Source organism: Tiliqua scincoides, chromosome 11 (genome assembly GCF_035046505.1).
Source record: "Tiliqua scincoides isolate rTilSci1 chromosome 11, rTilSci1.hap2, whole genome shotgun sequence".
Classification (NCBI taxonomy): domain Eukaryota; kingdom Metazoa; phylum Chordata; class Lepidosauria; order Squamata; family Scincidae; genus Tiliqua; species Tiliqua scincoides.
Window position 1 is genome coordinate 2,021,044 of NC_089831.1, and position 14,994 is coordinate 2,036,037.

The window sequence follows — 14,994 nt, forward strand, 5'->3', positions numbered from 1 at the left end:
GCTAGGTTGATACAGAAACTCATTTTGTTGCGTATTTCATTCATTCCACCAATTTTCAACTGGTGTGCTGTGGCAAACTGGTGTGCCATAAACGGTCCAGAGGTTGGACTACAGCAGTTAAAAATCACTGAAAAACTCTCCCAAGTTCTGCAGTTCTGTTTCTAGGGCAACTGTCTGTAGTAGTAATAAACCTACTAATAGGTCTGCAGTAGTAGTAGTAGTACTAATAGACCTGCAGTAGCAGGTCTTACCCTACTAATTGGGTAAGAGGCACTTTTTCAAGTGGGTGCTCCTTTTTTAGCAGGGGGAGAGTAACTGGCCCATCTCACCCCAGCACTGTCTGTTCTAGTGGCTGTCTGCTGGTATTCCTTTGCATCTTTTTAGATTGTGAGCCCTTTTGGGACAGGGAGCCATTTAGTTATTTGATTTTTCTCTGTAAACCACTTTGTGAACTTTTAGTTGAAAAGCGGTATATAAATACTGTTAATAATAATAATAATAAACAACTGTTTGTCCCTCTTCCTCCAACGGCAGAGAAGATGGACAGAGAATTCATCACTATAGGCAGTTGCCCCACAAACAGAGCCACAGAACTGAGAAGAGTGTCCCAGAAGCCAGTAGTGACATCACAAGAGGTGAAGACCATAAAGACCGTAGAGGTCAGTGTGCTGTGAGAAGGAAAACATTGAAAATTGCTGCTATACAGACACATTTTAAGGGCAGGTCAGCAAGAACACACTATACTTGCGACAGAAAGGAGGAAATGGAGCCCTCCTGTTTATTATACATCCAGACCCAAGTTTTGCTAGAACCACTATAGATGAATCAGAAGTTCTGCTATATACCTGCACAGTACCAGAGGTCACACATTTAGGGCCCAGTCCTAAGTGCATTTACATGGATGTAAGACCCAGGTATCACATTGCACTCATCCTTTATTTACCCACAGACGCAAGGATGCTACAACAGATTATGGTGTTGCTAAATAAACCAGAGCCCAGATGAAGGGAGGAGTTAGTCCAGAGAGCTCCAGAAACAGAATTCTGACATCTACATTCCAAACCTATTATGATTTCAGGGTATAGTTCATAATCTGTGTCATTCAATCAAGTGCCTGACTAAACCAGATACAAAATGCACTCAACATTGTCACGCAGGAGCCCGTATACCTCACAGAGGTGGGTGCTGGAGGAGAACAATGGGGAAGGGGGCAAAAGCCCCTGAAAGTGCCATGTGTACCAAGCTCCTTCTCAACTATTATTTACATCTCTACTGGCCACCTATATTAGTGCAGAGCCACAGCACAGAGTCTTCACTGATTCGGCAACATTTTGCACACTGGGAATGTTCTGGATGCCTTGGATGGTCCCTGGAGGAAGTTGCTGTGTTGTCCCTGACCTGGCCCACATGAAGGTGCACCCCAGCACCCTCCCTTCCCCTCCTGGGTCTTGACCCCCTACAGCTGGCCCTGACCCAGCAGGAAGGGTTTGGAACCTGTCAGTACTGGGAGCTTTTGGTGGTCAGTATTGCATGGAGATGATTGAGCCCGATGTCCTCAGAACATCTTGGACATTCTTGAATGCTTCACCCTCAGTGGCTTTGACTTCCTAGGATGGAGGGAGGTGAACCTGTTTCCATGTTTTGGCAACCAGCTGCTCACCAAGCAAGATCCCAAACTAGGAGGTGGCGGTGGAGGCAGAATGCTGAGCCCCAGCCAAGAAGGCTTTTACAAAAGTGTTCACCTGCGAGGAAAAAGGAAAACACTCTGTAAAAAATATCCAGGTCCCTTTGGCTGAGCAGTTGTTGCTCAGTTCTCTCTAGGGAGGAAGGGGTGCAAAAGGGTTCATAGTTTGCAAAACTTCATAGTTTAGTGGGGCAACCTTAATTTGATGTAAGACTTCAAAAACTTCCATTTTACACAGAACCTATAAGAAAACAGCCCAGCTGGGATTCTCTTACCTGGCTCACAAGCTTCCCTTGCTCACTTGGGCTATTCTCAAAGTCATTGGTAACATCCAGTGTCAAGACAGGAGCATTTTTTATGTTTTCAAAGTGGATCCTGTGAGAGCAAAAAAAAAGCAGCAAGTGAAAATCCAGAGCATCTTTCCAACGCAAGGTTTGCACATGGAGCCAGCAAGAAGGATGGTCAAAATGAGGGAATGTATGTTGATCGCACAGGGATCAACATACAAAATGTTGATGGCGCAACATACAAAAGGATGGCGCAAAATGAAGGAATGTATGTTGATCGCACAGTTCTATTATGGAGTAGAACTCTTAGGGCAGCGATTTTCATTTTTCTTCTCAAGGCACACTGACCTCTATGGTCTTCTCTATGGTCTTTGCCACTTGTGATGTTGCTTCCCACTTCTGGGACACTCTTCCAGGTTCTGCAGCTCTGTTTCCAGGGCAACTGTCTGTAGTAATGCATTGTCTGTTCTGCCCTCCCATCCCGCAGGGATGGTGGAAGAAGATGGACTGACAATGCATTACTATAGACAGTTGCACTGGAAACCGAGCTGCAGAACCCAGAAGAGTTTTTCAGCGGTTTTCAACTAGTGTGCTCCACTCTCCCGTGGCACACCTGTGGCCTTATGCAGCACACCAGTTGAAAATTGCCATCTTAGGGAAAAGAAAGGCAGGATCCGATTACCCCACAGAGGGGCTTGCTTGTCATGGAGTGCCAAGAGAAAAAAGATGATGACCTTTGGGTCCCAAACCAACACCTCTGGATGGCCAGGCTGATGATGCCAGCTCAGCTACAAACTCATTAGTTCACCTGGGACAAGGCACTTCTCAGTCTCAGTTTTTGCATCAGGCTGACAAGATAAATAAGCATTGGGGTATATTAGTACACCATACTCTGCAGATAAAGTTTCATGCAGAATTCGGTAAGAGAAAGGATGTTGCGACTCTCAGGCATTGCATGTCAATAATGCAAGATTCTCATCATAATTACAGAGATACATTTTTAAAAGTGAAAACGACACAAGCAACCCGAAACCAGTGTCAGGATTCAGGACTGCAGAGTGGCCACACCTTCCCATCCCACTGGGCTTCTGTTGCTTAAGGACATAGTCGCACTTCTCTTTGTGCCATCTGAGTAGTGCTGAGTGACAACATACACGGATCTGGTGCAAACAGAGGTGCCTTCATCAAGGCAAAATCCAGAGCCTATTAAGGGTGGCTGGCTGCCCTCTTGTTCAGGATGCTGGACATGCAGGGGGCAGAAAGACCTTGTTTTGTGGCCCACCTACCAATTTAGGTCTGGCACAGTACGAAGCCCAGCAATGCCTTGAAGATGGCAGTATTTCAAGCCACAGTCACTTCCTAAAGTTGTGCATGTGCTCCGGCGAGAGCAGAAACACGACAGCGAGAGGCAGGACCTGCCCTATGAATCAAGCAGGGCGAGGGCCAGACCCCCCCCCCACGTGGCTGCACAAAAATCATCCAAGAAGAATTAGCAGTGAAACACCAGAGTTGGAAATGAATGCACAGGGCCCTGGTGACCAGGGGGAAGGGGCTAAGGTGCAGGAGCAGAGCACCTGCTTTGCCTGCAGAGTGTCCGAGGGCGATGCCCCCCGTTAAGTGGAATTTCACAGAACAGCTGCAGAGAGAACAAATTGCCAGACAGTGAAGGCAAGGTCAGTGGAATGCAGGTCAGAACAGAAAATAATGGGGTAGATCAGCGGTTCCCAAACTTTCTAGCACTGCGACCCACCTCATTGCCTGTGGTGGGTCATGACCTGATGCTCCCTGCCATGCCTCCATATTCTGGAGGCCACTTCTGGGTCAAGTCAGACCCACAAGCCACTCCATTGACCTCTGTGGACCTCAGAATGCCTGTGAAAGCAACCCAGAAGTACAATGGAAATTGTGGACTGGAAGCCACTGGAAATCACTTTTTTAAGGCACTCTGAGCCCTATCAAGTGACTGCAGGTCCGGTGTCACCCAGAAGCAGCCTCCAGAGGCCCCCAACAAGGCTTTTCAGAGTGGCAGGGAGCATTGGGTTGTGACCCACAATTTGAGAAATACTGGAGCAGATGGAGCAAGGCTCAGACTCAGCATGAGGTTGCTTCATAAGCAGTGCGGAGGAGGTGGGGGTCCCTCTAGTGACAGTGGCTGCAGCCAGCCAAGTCAGGTCTGCACAGCTTTCCTGGGGAAGCCAGCTGACCCACAACTCACTCTGTGCTCTTCTTCAGGAGCCAGTCTTCGTGCTGAGTGTGCAGCTGCTCCAGGTAGCGGAGCTGGATTTCCTTCTCTTCTGGCCTCCCTCTTTGGTGCAACCTCTCCAGGCAGATCTGAAAAGGAAGAGAGGGGCTACTGCCAATCAGCGCAAGTGCACGACAGTCGCAACATCTCTTTAACCAGCATTCCCCACTTTTCCAGAGAATACAGGGCAGACTTCACTCTCATACCGGAAAGGGTCTCCTTTCAGGCATAGAAGAAAGAGCAGTACTCTCTCAAAGAGGTGGGACATTTCTCATGGGAGATTCTGGGGAAGAGCGACCACCCTGCCTGTGTCATGGTCCTGTCATTCCATGTGTTTTTTTCAGTTTGGTCCTGGAACTCCACTTCAGTGCCTCACTCTTGGTTTTTTCTTAGCTCTATGGTCTCAATAGGAGCATAAGTGTGATCTTAAGAGTATAGGTTGAATCTCTTTATCTGCGGGGAATATCGAAACTGCAGATAATGGAATTGGTGGGTGGGGCCCAATAGGACCTCTGGGTGTGACCAGAAGCATCTGCTGGTCAGGTCTGGAGGTGTTCTGAGGCCCACAGAAGCCATGTGCAGCCTCCCTGGGCCTCAGAAAGCCTCCCAGATGAGACCAGAAGATGCTTCTGGTCCCCGGGGTCCTCTGTGGGTCCTGCAGATGTGGGTTCCAAATCCACTGATAAAGAGGACATCATTCATCATTCATGTACATCATTCTTCTCCACAAATATGCATCTGAACCAGAGATATCATAGATGCACAGCAGACAAGATTAGAGGGAGCTAAAGAAAAAAGTTGGAGACAGGAAGAGGGCAGAAAAAGGTTATTAGGTCCAGAATGGGAGCAGTCTAGAGGTGGCATCAAGTGAAGGGAGAATGACACAAAGTGGGTGGAAGCTCATGAGAGGAAATCTGGGGAAATGCTTTTTCTTACACGTCTGAGGAGCAGCAAAGTGATGCGTTTATTGCCCCTCTCCAGGGAAAAAATGTCAACTTGAGATTGAGCTGATAAATGCCCAGGCAAACTCCTAGCTGCACTTTCACAGTTACCTCAGGAGGCGCCCGGAGATAGAGGAAGCCGTGGAGGGCCAGCTGGTCCCCAAAGGCCTGCAGGAGGAAGCTGTGCCAGTCCTGGTAAATGGCCCACTCAATCTCTGCCAGGTGGCCAATCTCAAAGAGGTTTTTGGCAAAGACGTACCTGGGAAGAAGGGAGAGAATAGCCATCCGATGAGCCCTCCGTGAAGCGACACCCTGAGAGTAGGAGAAAGAGGGGCCCATGGGCTGGGGACAGGGCTGAAGCCAATGGCACAGCCCCTGCCTCGCAGGCAGAAGGCCTCAGGTGGCATCCCTGGTAGCCTCTCCAGGAGGGCTGAGAAAGACCCCTCTCTGCCTAGGACCCTGGAAAGCTGCTGCCAATCTGCGCAGATGGAGCAAGAGCCTCACTCGGGGGGGGGGGCGTCCTCTGCTCGTGTGAAAGCAAAAACAGAGCCATGATAGCAGACACAGGCTGAGGAGAGGGGTGGGGAGAGGGGCAACAGCGCCTCACCCCAGGGCTTCTCTTGCACACAATATAGCCAGTCTTGATTATCTCCAGTTTCTTAATGAGATTGCATGTCCTGCCCAAGATGATTAATTCCTTTAAACCAAGGTCTGGAGGATCCTCATGGAAGTACCCAATCAAGTCCCTGCATCTCAGAGCACCACCTGGTACTGATTCAGCTCACAAGCAATATCATGACTCCCAAGACCAGTCCAAAATTGGCTTCCTCTGGCCATTAAAGTCATCTTTTAATGTCATGTCTAAAGCACTTTCATTTTTTCCCTATTTAACATTATTGTTCATCAACTGGGAATCATAACCCTTTGAGGAGATTGACAGCAGACCATCACCTTAAGAATCTACTGGTTAAGCCCCATTCTCTCCCAAAGTTGTCTTTTGAGGCAGCTTATATGGCACTGCCGATCCTTCCCTCAACCAGCATTTGGCCCTCTCACAACTGATAAGTTTCTTGCAGTATTTCCAACTGGTGTGCAGCAGCATATTGCCATGCCACAAAAGGTCCTCAGACGTGCCACAGGAGTTTTGAAGCACAGCAGCTGAAAACAGCTGAAAATCTCTTCTGGGTTCTGTGGCTCTGTTTCTAGGGCAACTGTAGTCATGAACTGCCTGTTCCTCTTCTTGAGCCGGCAGAGGAAGAAAGACAGATAATTCACTACGACAGACAGAACCCGAACTCAGAGCCGCAGAACCCACATGAGTCTCCAGGAAGTGGCATCACAAGAGAAGGCGGCTATTTAGAAGACCATAGAGGTCAGAGTCCCATGAGAAAAGCAACACTGAAAATGGCTAGGAAACTGCACACCCTTTTGCAGAGTTCTCCAGGGCACAGGATTCTCTCAGAGTTCGCCGGGGAGCACAGCATGACCACTACCCAGGGGTGAGAGAGCCCCTGGCTTGCCTGCAGAGAGTCCCAGGCTCAAGAATCAGCAGCTTCTCCAGGTAGGATTGAGAAACGACCCCTGCCTGAAACTCAGATAGCCATTGCCAGTCAGTGCTGACAATGCTGCATTACGTGGGCCAAGGGTCTGATTCGGGCAGCTTCCCTAGATCTGTAGCCAGTCGCTGCCCTTAGGAATGAGGCCATTGAGTTGCAGAAGGCTGTCACAGAAGCCATCTGCATGCAGGTCTTGAATGTAGCCTCTTTCCCCAATTAGCCTTGCACAGCATTGAATATTTCACATATCTAATTGGCAGCCTCAATGTTCCAATTGCCTAGAGCAGGGGTGCCCAAACCCCGGCCCTGCAGCCACATGCAGCCCTCGAGGTCTCTCAATGTGGCCCTCAGGGAGCCCCCAGTCTCCAATGAGCCTCTGGCCCTCCAGAGATTTGTTGGAGCCCGCACTGGCCCGATGCAACTGCTCTCAGTTGCGACTGAGGGCGACTCTCAGAGGGCGACTGTTTGACCTTTCGTGTGAGCTGTGGGATGAGGGCTTCCTCCACAGCTTGCTATTTCACATCTGTGATGCAGTAGCAGCAGCAAAAGAAAGGCCAGCCTTGCTTTGTGCAAGGCCTTTTAAAGGCCTTGAGCTATTGCAACACCTTCATTCATTCATATAAGTTCATCTTTAATATATTCATTTATGTATACTTATGTAAATATATTCAAATTTTAAATGTAAATTAATTCTCCCCCCCCCCGCCCCCTACACAGTGTCAGAGAGATGATGTGGCCCTCCTGCCAAAAACTTTGGACACCCCTGGCCTAGAGGGACCACAGCAGTGGGGCGTCTATGAAAGATTTGTAGCATGTCTCTGGCGTTTGGCACAAAGAAACCAAGGGGTCACCGGGACAGGCAGGGCCAGCTGTGATGGAGGAGGTGGGGGGGTGCCTGAAAACTTGCCCTCGCTTGCTGCGGCCCTCTGAAGAAGCCTTAACAAGAGGAGTGGCACAGTGTCGACTGCGATGGGGCCGCCTGCCTTTGAGGCTCCTTTGCCAGAAGTGGAAAGCGATAACAGCACCACACGCAGGGAGGACAAGAAGAGAAGTTGCAGAGCCCTCTGCACCCAGAGATAGCGCATCAGAGGTGAAAGGCAAACACTTTGAAAAGGACTGTGCAGTCTTTAAAGCAATGATTTTCAACATTTTTCAGCTCACAGCACATTGACAAGGTGCTAAAATTGCCAAGGCACATCATCAGATTTTTTATAATTGACAAGGCACACTGCACTTGTCAATGCACCCACCAATGGCTCTACAAATAAATTAGCCTCCCCCAAACGTCTGTGGATCATGCACGGCACACCAATGTGCCACGGCACACTGGTTGAAAATAGCTGCTTTAACAGGGAGAACATCTCCACATTTCTCATGCACCTCTGCACCCCGCTCTCCTCCCACCAAGCCAGACCCTGAGCCAAGTTCCAGCACCCCACCTATCACTGTAGACAGAGCGCTCAAAGATCTGCACTGCTTCCTGCTGGGGCTTTGTCGGAGGAGGCTGAAGCTGTGCCTTGAGCCGACTCAGACACGAATAGGTCTGGAAGGTGTAGGACCACCGAGAGGGCTCCTCGTAGACCATCTGGAGCAGGTTCCCGAAGCCCTGAGCCTGGTGGGGAACAAGAACATTTAGAGTATGTTGGGAGGGAGAGCACAGCATGGTTCTGGGGGGCTATGGGGCAGCAGCACTAGCAGGGCTGCAGGTCTGTGGGCTTCAGCCAGGCTGAGGTCATGATACTGCGCTCTTCTCCCTGCCTCCTTCCAGTTAATGGTTTCGGAGTCGACCTAAAAGCAGAACAAGCCCTTCTGATCTCTTTTTCTCTCAAGTGACATCTAACAAAATACAGGCATCCCACATATCTGCAGGGGATCCATTCCAGCCCCCCCCTCCGCAGATACAGAAACCGTGGATAAAAGGAGACCCTGTGAGTACTATGATCCATGCACCCCCATGCCCTTTACTTCTATGGCAATCAGGCATGTTTCTTCCTTTTACAGACAAAAGAACAGCAAAGTGACAGGCAGGCAGGCAGCCTGCACGCTAAGGAGACACAGTCAGAACATTAACAGAAAACAGGAACAAGTTTAACAACATGTCTGATTGTTAGAGAAGGAAACAGAAGCTAATAGGCTGGGTGGAGGGGTACAGGGGGAACCGCGGAGAACCCCAGATACCTGAAATCATGGATACTGATTTCCATGTGCGCTTTATGTGGGGCTGCCCCTGAAGACGGTTCGGAAACTGCAATTAGTGCAGAATGCGGCGGCCCGTGTGGTCATTGGAGCTAGGCGGTTTGACTCGGTTGGTCCGCTTCTCCGGGGACTACACTGGCTGCCCGTTCGTTTCCGGCCCCAATTCAAGGTGCTTAAAGCCCTATACTGCTCTGGGCCAGGGTATCTCAGAGATCGCCTACTCCTGTACAATCCGGCTCGTCCTCTCAGGTCATCAGAGAAGGCCTTTTTACAAGTGCCGCCGCCCAAGGAGGTTCGTGGGGCGGCGGCAAGAAATAGGGCCTTCTCAGTAGTGGCACCAACGTTGTGGAACTCCCTTCCCCTTGACTTGAGAATGGCTCCCTCTCTTGAGTTTTTTCGGCGAGGCCTGAAGACCCTGTTCTTTAAACAAGTCTTCTGATTCCATGGCCTTCTTAACTTTTTTATACATCTTTTAGTTTCTGTTTACAGGCTGGATTCCTCTATGACTTGCTGTTTTATGCTCTTTTTTATTCTGACTTTATTCTGACTACTGTTTTTATGGCCTCTATTAATATGTTTTTAATATGTTTTTATCTTGTTAAATTATGCTTTTAAAACTGTTTCTATATGTTGTGAGCCGCCCTGGGTCCCTTTTAGGGAGAAGGGCGGGATACAAATAAAGTTTATTATTATTTATTATTATTATTACTGGATCCGCGGATACGGGGGGCACCTGTAATGGCAGTCAGAAAGGAGCACAAGCCTGCTAGAAAACTGCTAAATCCTGCAGCTGATGGCACCATGGTAGGAAAACAGCCTAAATGACTCTGTCCACTATCAACCCTTTACCTGAGGCTGTCTACCTGCACACTTTCATGGTGTAATTCCCTCCTCAAAAGGCACCCACCTTTCCCAAGAAGCTTTTTGCCCATCCACGGATCTGCATCCTCAGCCCCACCTCAAAACTAAGACTACAAAAAGCAGCGATCTGCCTTTTTTGTTCACACTATCAAGCGTCACGTACATAGTACGTGATGTACGTCAGTGGTGAGATAAAAATAGCAGCTTTAGCTGTGATCAGGACAAGATGGAAACATATTGCTGCAGACTGGGGGAGTGCCAACACACAACTGTATGCTTTTTGGCACACAGAGTCAGGCTGGAACCTGCCTAACTCCAGTCTTCATTTTTTAGATGTATCTTTTTCTTGGTATTTATGGTTGCAAATACCCATTTGAAAGTGAGAAGAGAACTTGTTCTCAGTATGGAAATAAATGTTTGAGAACTAGAAACAAGAAGATAAGATGACAAAAAGGCGAAAATGATTGCCTTTTTAAACTCCCATAGTTTCCAAGTCCTTTGGCAGCTGAATTAAGGTTCTTGCACACATACACTAAACAGTTCCAGATTTGGTGTCTCACAGAACATACACAATTGGCCATCAGACTCAAGACACAGCAAGGTGTCAATGAAAACACACCTTGCATAAATACATGCAGCTAGGTGGACAGATAACTGCAACCTTGCCATGAGAGCCAGCTCCAAGCCTGCTACTCCAGGATGTTTATCTAGCACTAAATCCATATACTGTCTCACTTTTAGTTCGGTTAGGGGAAGGGGGGCAGGTTGCTCTTTCAACACTAAAGCAAATCGCACAAGGTCCCAAACGGCTGGGATCTCTTACATCAGAGCTCTTGTGTTATTTGGGCAGCAAGCTTTGAAGCAGCTCAGAATTCATGCACAAGCAGGAAAGAAACATTCTATGAAGCTCATGAGCTTGCAATCCCATCAACTGCAGTCGAGTGAATACAAGATGTGGCTCAGAACATTACAGTTGCTTAAAAACTTGGGGAAGTGTTGCACCTGAACTGCTTACCTGACGGGAGCTGGCAGTCTGGACCATCTGCCATTTGGAGACTGGCTCAGGGGACATGTGCCATTCTGGGAAGGCCTTTTTGAGCAGCCTCACAAATGTGGACTTTCCCACTGCTGGGAAACAAAAAAACACAAGCACACGTTAGCCAGCAGTCCTGTTCTTGGAAGGGGTGTTTTCAAAATACAGCAGGAGCTGGAGCAAGCTGATATTTGTATTGGCAACCTTCAGTCTCGAAAGACTATGGTATCGCGCTCTGAAAGGTGGTTCTGGCACAGCGTCTAGTGTGGCTGAAAAGGCCAATCCGGGAGTGACAATCCCTTCCACACCGGGAGCAAGTGCAGTCTGTCCCTGGTCTGTCTCCCTGGCTATGGGCCTTCCTTCTTTGCCTCTTAGCCTCAGACTGTTGGCAAAGTGTCTCTTCAAACTGGGAAAGGCCATGCTGCACAGCCTGCCTCCAAGCGGGCCGCTCAGAGGCCAGGGTTTCCCACTTGTTGAGGTCCATCCCTAAGGCTGATAAAGTCATTGCTATAGCTATAGCATTATTTTATTTATTTTCCAACATTTTTATGCCATGCTTCCTCCAAAGGCCTCAGGATGGTGTACATGGTTCCTCCCCTCCTTGTCTTCACAACAACCCTGCGAGGTAGGTGAGGCTGACAGAGAATGACTGGCCCAAGGTCACCCAGGAAGCTTTGTGGCTGGGCAGGGATTTGAACCTGGCTCTTCCAGGATTAATTCCAACATTAATGATGCTGGATTCAGTGGTGACTTGGGTATTCACTGAAGGCACTCAAATCGATGACTATTTTCTTACAGGTGTCTGTAAACAATGTTAATTGTTACCAATTTCTTAACCACCAGAGAATATGTTGCAAGATGTTGCAAGCTGTGCTTTTAACATAATAACATAAGAAGAGCACTGCTGGATCAGGCCAAACGCCCACCTAGTCCAGCTTCCTGTATCTCACAGTGGCCCACCAGAAGGTTCAAATGAGCCCAGCAAGTCACTCAGGCCCCCCAGTCCACCCCCCCCCCAAACGGGCACCACAATACCAGTCCACCTTATCGAGCTGCTGTCCCCATTCGCTTCCGGTTAGCATGCAACCACTGAGTATTCATCCATTCTCATCCACAACTTTGCAGTTTGCAAGCTCTGGACACCAAAGTCCGAGCCTGAGCGTCCTCCAGACAGGATGTAAGAGGGCTTTAAATTCAAACTGGCTTTGTGTTGCAAGGGATAAGGGAAGGGTGGAGAGTCTGTGGCTCAGAGCACACAGAAGGTCCCAGGGCCAGGGTCACTTCCTGAAGGCACAGCTGGGAAAGGTGCACCTCTGCCTGAGTCCCTGTGCAGCAGCTGCCAGGCTGTGTGCAGACAAGGCAGGGTGAGAGTGCGATGGAGCAGAAGGCAAGTCCTTATACAAGCATTTGTTCTATGTGCAACGTGCTGCTGCAGTGGTGTAGCTGGAGGGGGGCGGAGCAGCCCGGTGGGCAAGCGGCCCCTCCTTTCGGAGCTATTCCCAGTGGAGGGCAAAACGGAGCCCCCTCCAGCTACGCCACCGCACTGCTGTTTCCCAGTCGGAGTCCCCCATCGATCAGAGACGCAAATGCATCGCTTCAGTGGCGTAGCTGGGGGGGCAGAGCACTAATTTTTGCAGGCGCCTCAATAGGACATGCAAGCGGCCCCTTCCATTCCAGGCGGTGGGAGCAAAGCAGAGCTCAGGGCCTGGCTCCGAAGGGGGCTGCGGAAGGGCCGCCTGCAAAGCACGTTCAGGCACCCGCAGAACTGAGTGCTTTGCCCCCCTCTGGTTACGCCACCGCATCACCTTCCATTGCGGCAGGACCGGTCCTGCAGCAGTCAAAGGGATGCAAGCGCCTCCCTTCCCATCCCTGGAGGGGGAATGCATTCTGCACATGCCCAGAGGAAAGCAGCCTGAGCGCCAAAGCCTCCCCCCCATTACCGATGTTGCCCTCGATGGAGAGCCTCCTGCCGGCCTCTGCCACCCAGCCCCGCGCTGCGGCCATCCAGCGCCCGGCTGCAGAGGCTGCGCCAGCCAGCATCCAGCAAGCACCCGACCCGGGCACGCCACTGCGCACGCGCGGGCCCGGCAAGCCGAAGCCGCTCCTGCCTTCCGGAGCGTCCCAAGAGCTGCAGTTCTCGCAAGGTCAGCGTTCAGCTCCGGCAGTCAGGCGACGCCCGCCTGTTGCGCTTATCCGCGGAGCGGGAGGCGCGTGTAGCAAAGGCGAGTGCCAGAAGGACGGTTTTGAAAAGGGATTAAGGCTGCAGTCCTAGTCACACTTACCCGGGAGTAAGCCCCATTGACTATAATGGAGCTTCCTTCTGAGTAGTCATGCTAGGATTGAGCTCTAAGGCTGCAATCCTAAACACACCTACCCAGGAGTAAGCCTCATGAGACTTCTAAGTAAACATGCAGAGGATTGGGTGCTAAGTCCCACTGAATGCAATGGGAGAGACAGCCCAATCCTGTCCACACTTCCCTGGCAGCAAGCCCCATTGACTCAAATGGGACTGACTTCTGAGTAGTCATGCATAGGATTGGGCTGTTATTACCATATAGACATGCACAGGCTTGTGCTGTGGGTGTGTAAAGCTGCAGTCCTAGTGCAGGCTTGCTTGTGAATAAGACTCCCTATTAAGTAGGTTGGAACTTACTTCTGAATAGACTTTGCATTCTCACAGTGCATTCCAGCAGTAAGCAAGGCTGTGATCTTGCACACATTTTCTTTGGAGTATGCCCCATTGAGCATGATGGGACTTATTTCTGAGTAGGCATGCATTGAACGTGATGGGACTTTCACCTGCATAGGCACTCATTGAATGTAATGGGACTTCTACTATAGATTAGGTTAACTGAAATGACCAGAGACATGCGAATCTAGGCCTGCTGAAGGGTCCCTCTGCTGCTCTGCCCCTAAGATCAAGCCCCTAAGATCAGGCAGGACCATCATAATCCCAAATGTTCTGTCCCCATTTTGTCCACCTTTCAGTGAGCTCTGAGCAGCTAGAAGATAATAACCATAATGAAATAATAGTGTAAGAGAATCACCACACAAGCCTTTGCATATCTACTCCATGTTCAGTGGGGCTCACTTCCAGGAAAGTGTGCAAAGGACTGCAGCCACAGAGCCCAATACTATACATTACAACTCTCCAGCACTGATACAGTCATGCCACCAGGGCCACCGCATGCCACTGTATCCTGTTTGGGGGAGGCAATCACAGAGACCTCCTTGAGGTTTGTTTCCTTACCTCGGAGCTGGATTGGCACCAGAAAGCTGGATAGGATTGGGCTTCTTAGAAGACTTTCTAAGGATATCTGCAGATCTACATGTCAGTCTATTGTTGGCAACCTTCAGTCTCGAGAGACTATGGTATCGCGCTCTGAAAGGTGGTTTTGGAACATCGTCTAGTGTGACTGAAAAGGCCAATTCGGGAGTGACAATCCCTTCCACAACAGGAGCAAGTGCAGTCTGTCCCTGGTCTGTCTCCCTGGCTATGGGCCTTCCTTCTTTGCCTCTTAGCCTCAGATTGTTGGCCAAGTGTCTCTTCAAACTGGGAAAGGCCATGCTGCACAGCCTGCCTCCAAGCAGGCCGCTCAGAGGCCAGGGTTTCCCACTTGTTGAGGTCCACTCCTAAGGCCTTCAGATCCCTCTTGCAGATGTCATAAGAACATAAGAACATAAGAACAGCCCCACTGGATCAGGCCATAGGCCCATCTAGTCCAGCTTCCTGTATCTCACAGCGGCCCACCAAATGCCCCAGGGAGCACACCAGATAACAAGAGACCTCATCCTGGTGCTCTCCCCTACATCTGGCATTCTGACTTAACCCATTCCTAAAATCAGGAGGTTGCGCATACACATCATGGCTTGTACCCCATAATGGATTTTTCCTCCAGAAACTCGTCCAATCCCCTTTTAAAGGCGTCTAGGCTAGACGCCAGCACCACATCCTGTGGCAAGGAGTTCCACAGACCGACCACGCGCTGAGTAAAGAAATATTTTCTTTTGTCTGTCCTAACCCGCCCAACACTCAATTTTAGTGGATGTCCCCTGGTTCTGGTATTATGTGAGAGTGTAAAGAGCATCTCCCTATCCACTCTGTCCATCCCCTGCATAATTTTGTATGTCTCAATCATGTCCCCCCTCAAGCGTCTCTTTTCTGGGCTGAAGAGGCCCAAACGCCGTAGCCTT

At 49.8% G+C, this 14,994-nt stretch overlaps 1 protein-coding gene across 1 annotated transcript; it reads right to left on the bottom strand.

Annotated features, from left to right (window-relative positions):
- Window positions 1–744: 744 nt before the first annotated feature.
- DGUOK (deoxyguanosine kinase) lies at window positions 745–12,861 on the bottom strand. The gene is made up of 7 exons (XM_066639331.1): window positions 12,741–12,861; window positions 10,783–10,895; window positions 8,150–8,322; window positions 5,266–5,413; window positions 4,187–4,302; window positions 1,960–2,059; window positions 745–1,742 (listed from the first exon to the last, which is right to left on the bottom strand). Exons 1-7 carry the CDS (start codon window positions 12,838–12,840, stop codon window positions 1,677–1,679), a joined length of 816 nt encoding a protein of 271 aa, XP_066495428.1. The 5' UTR covers window positions 12,841–12,861; the 3' UTR covers window positions 745–1,676.
- Between the last annotated feature and the right edge of the window lie 2,133 nt (window positions 12,862–14,994).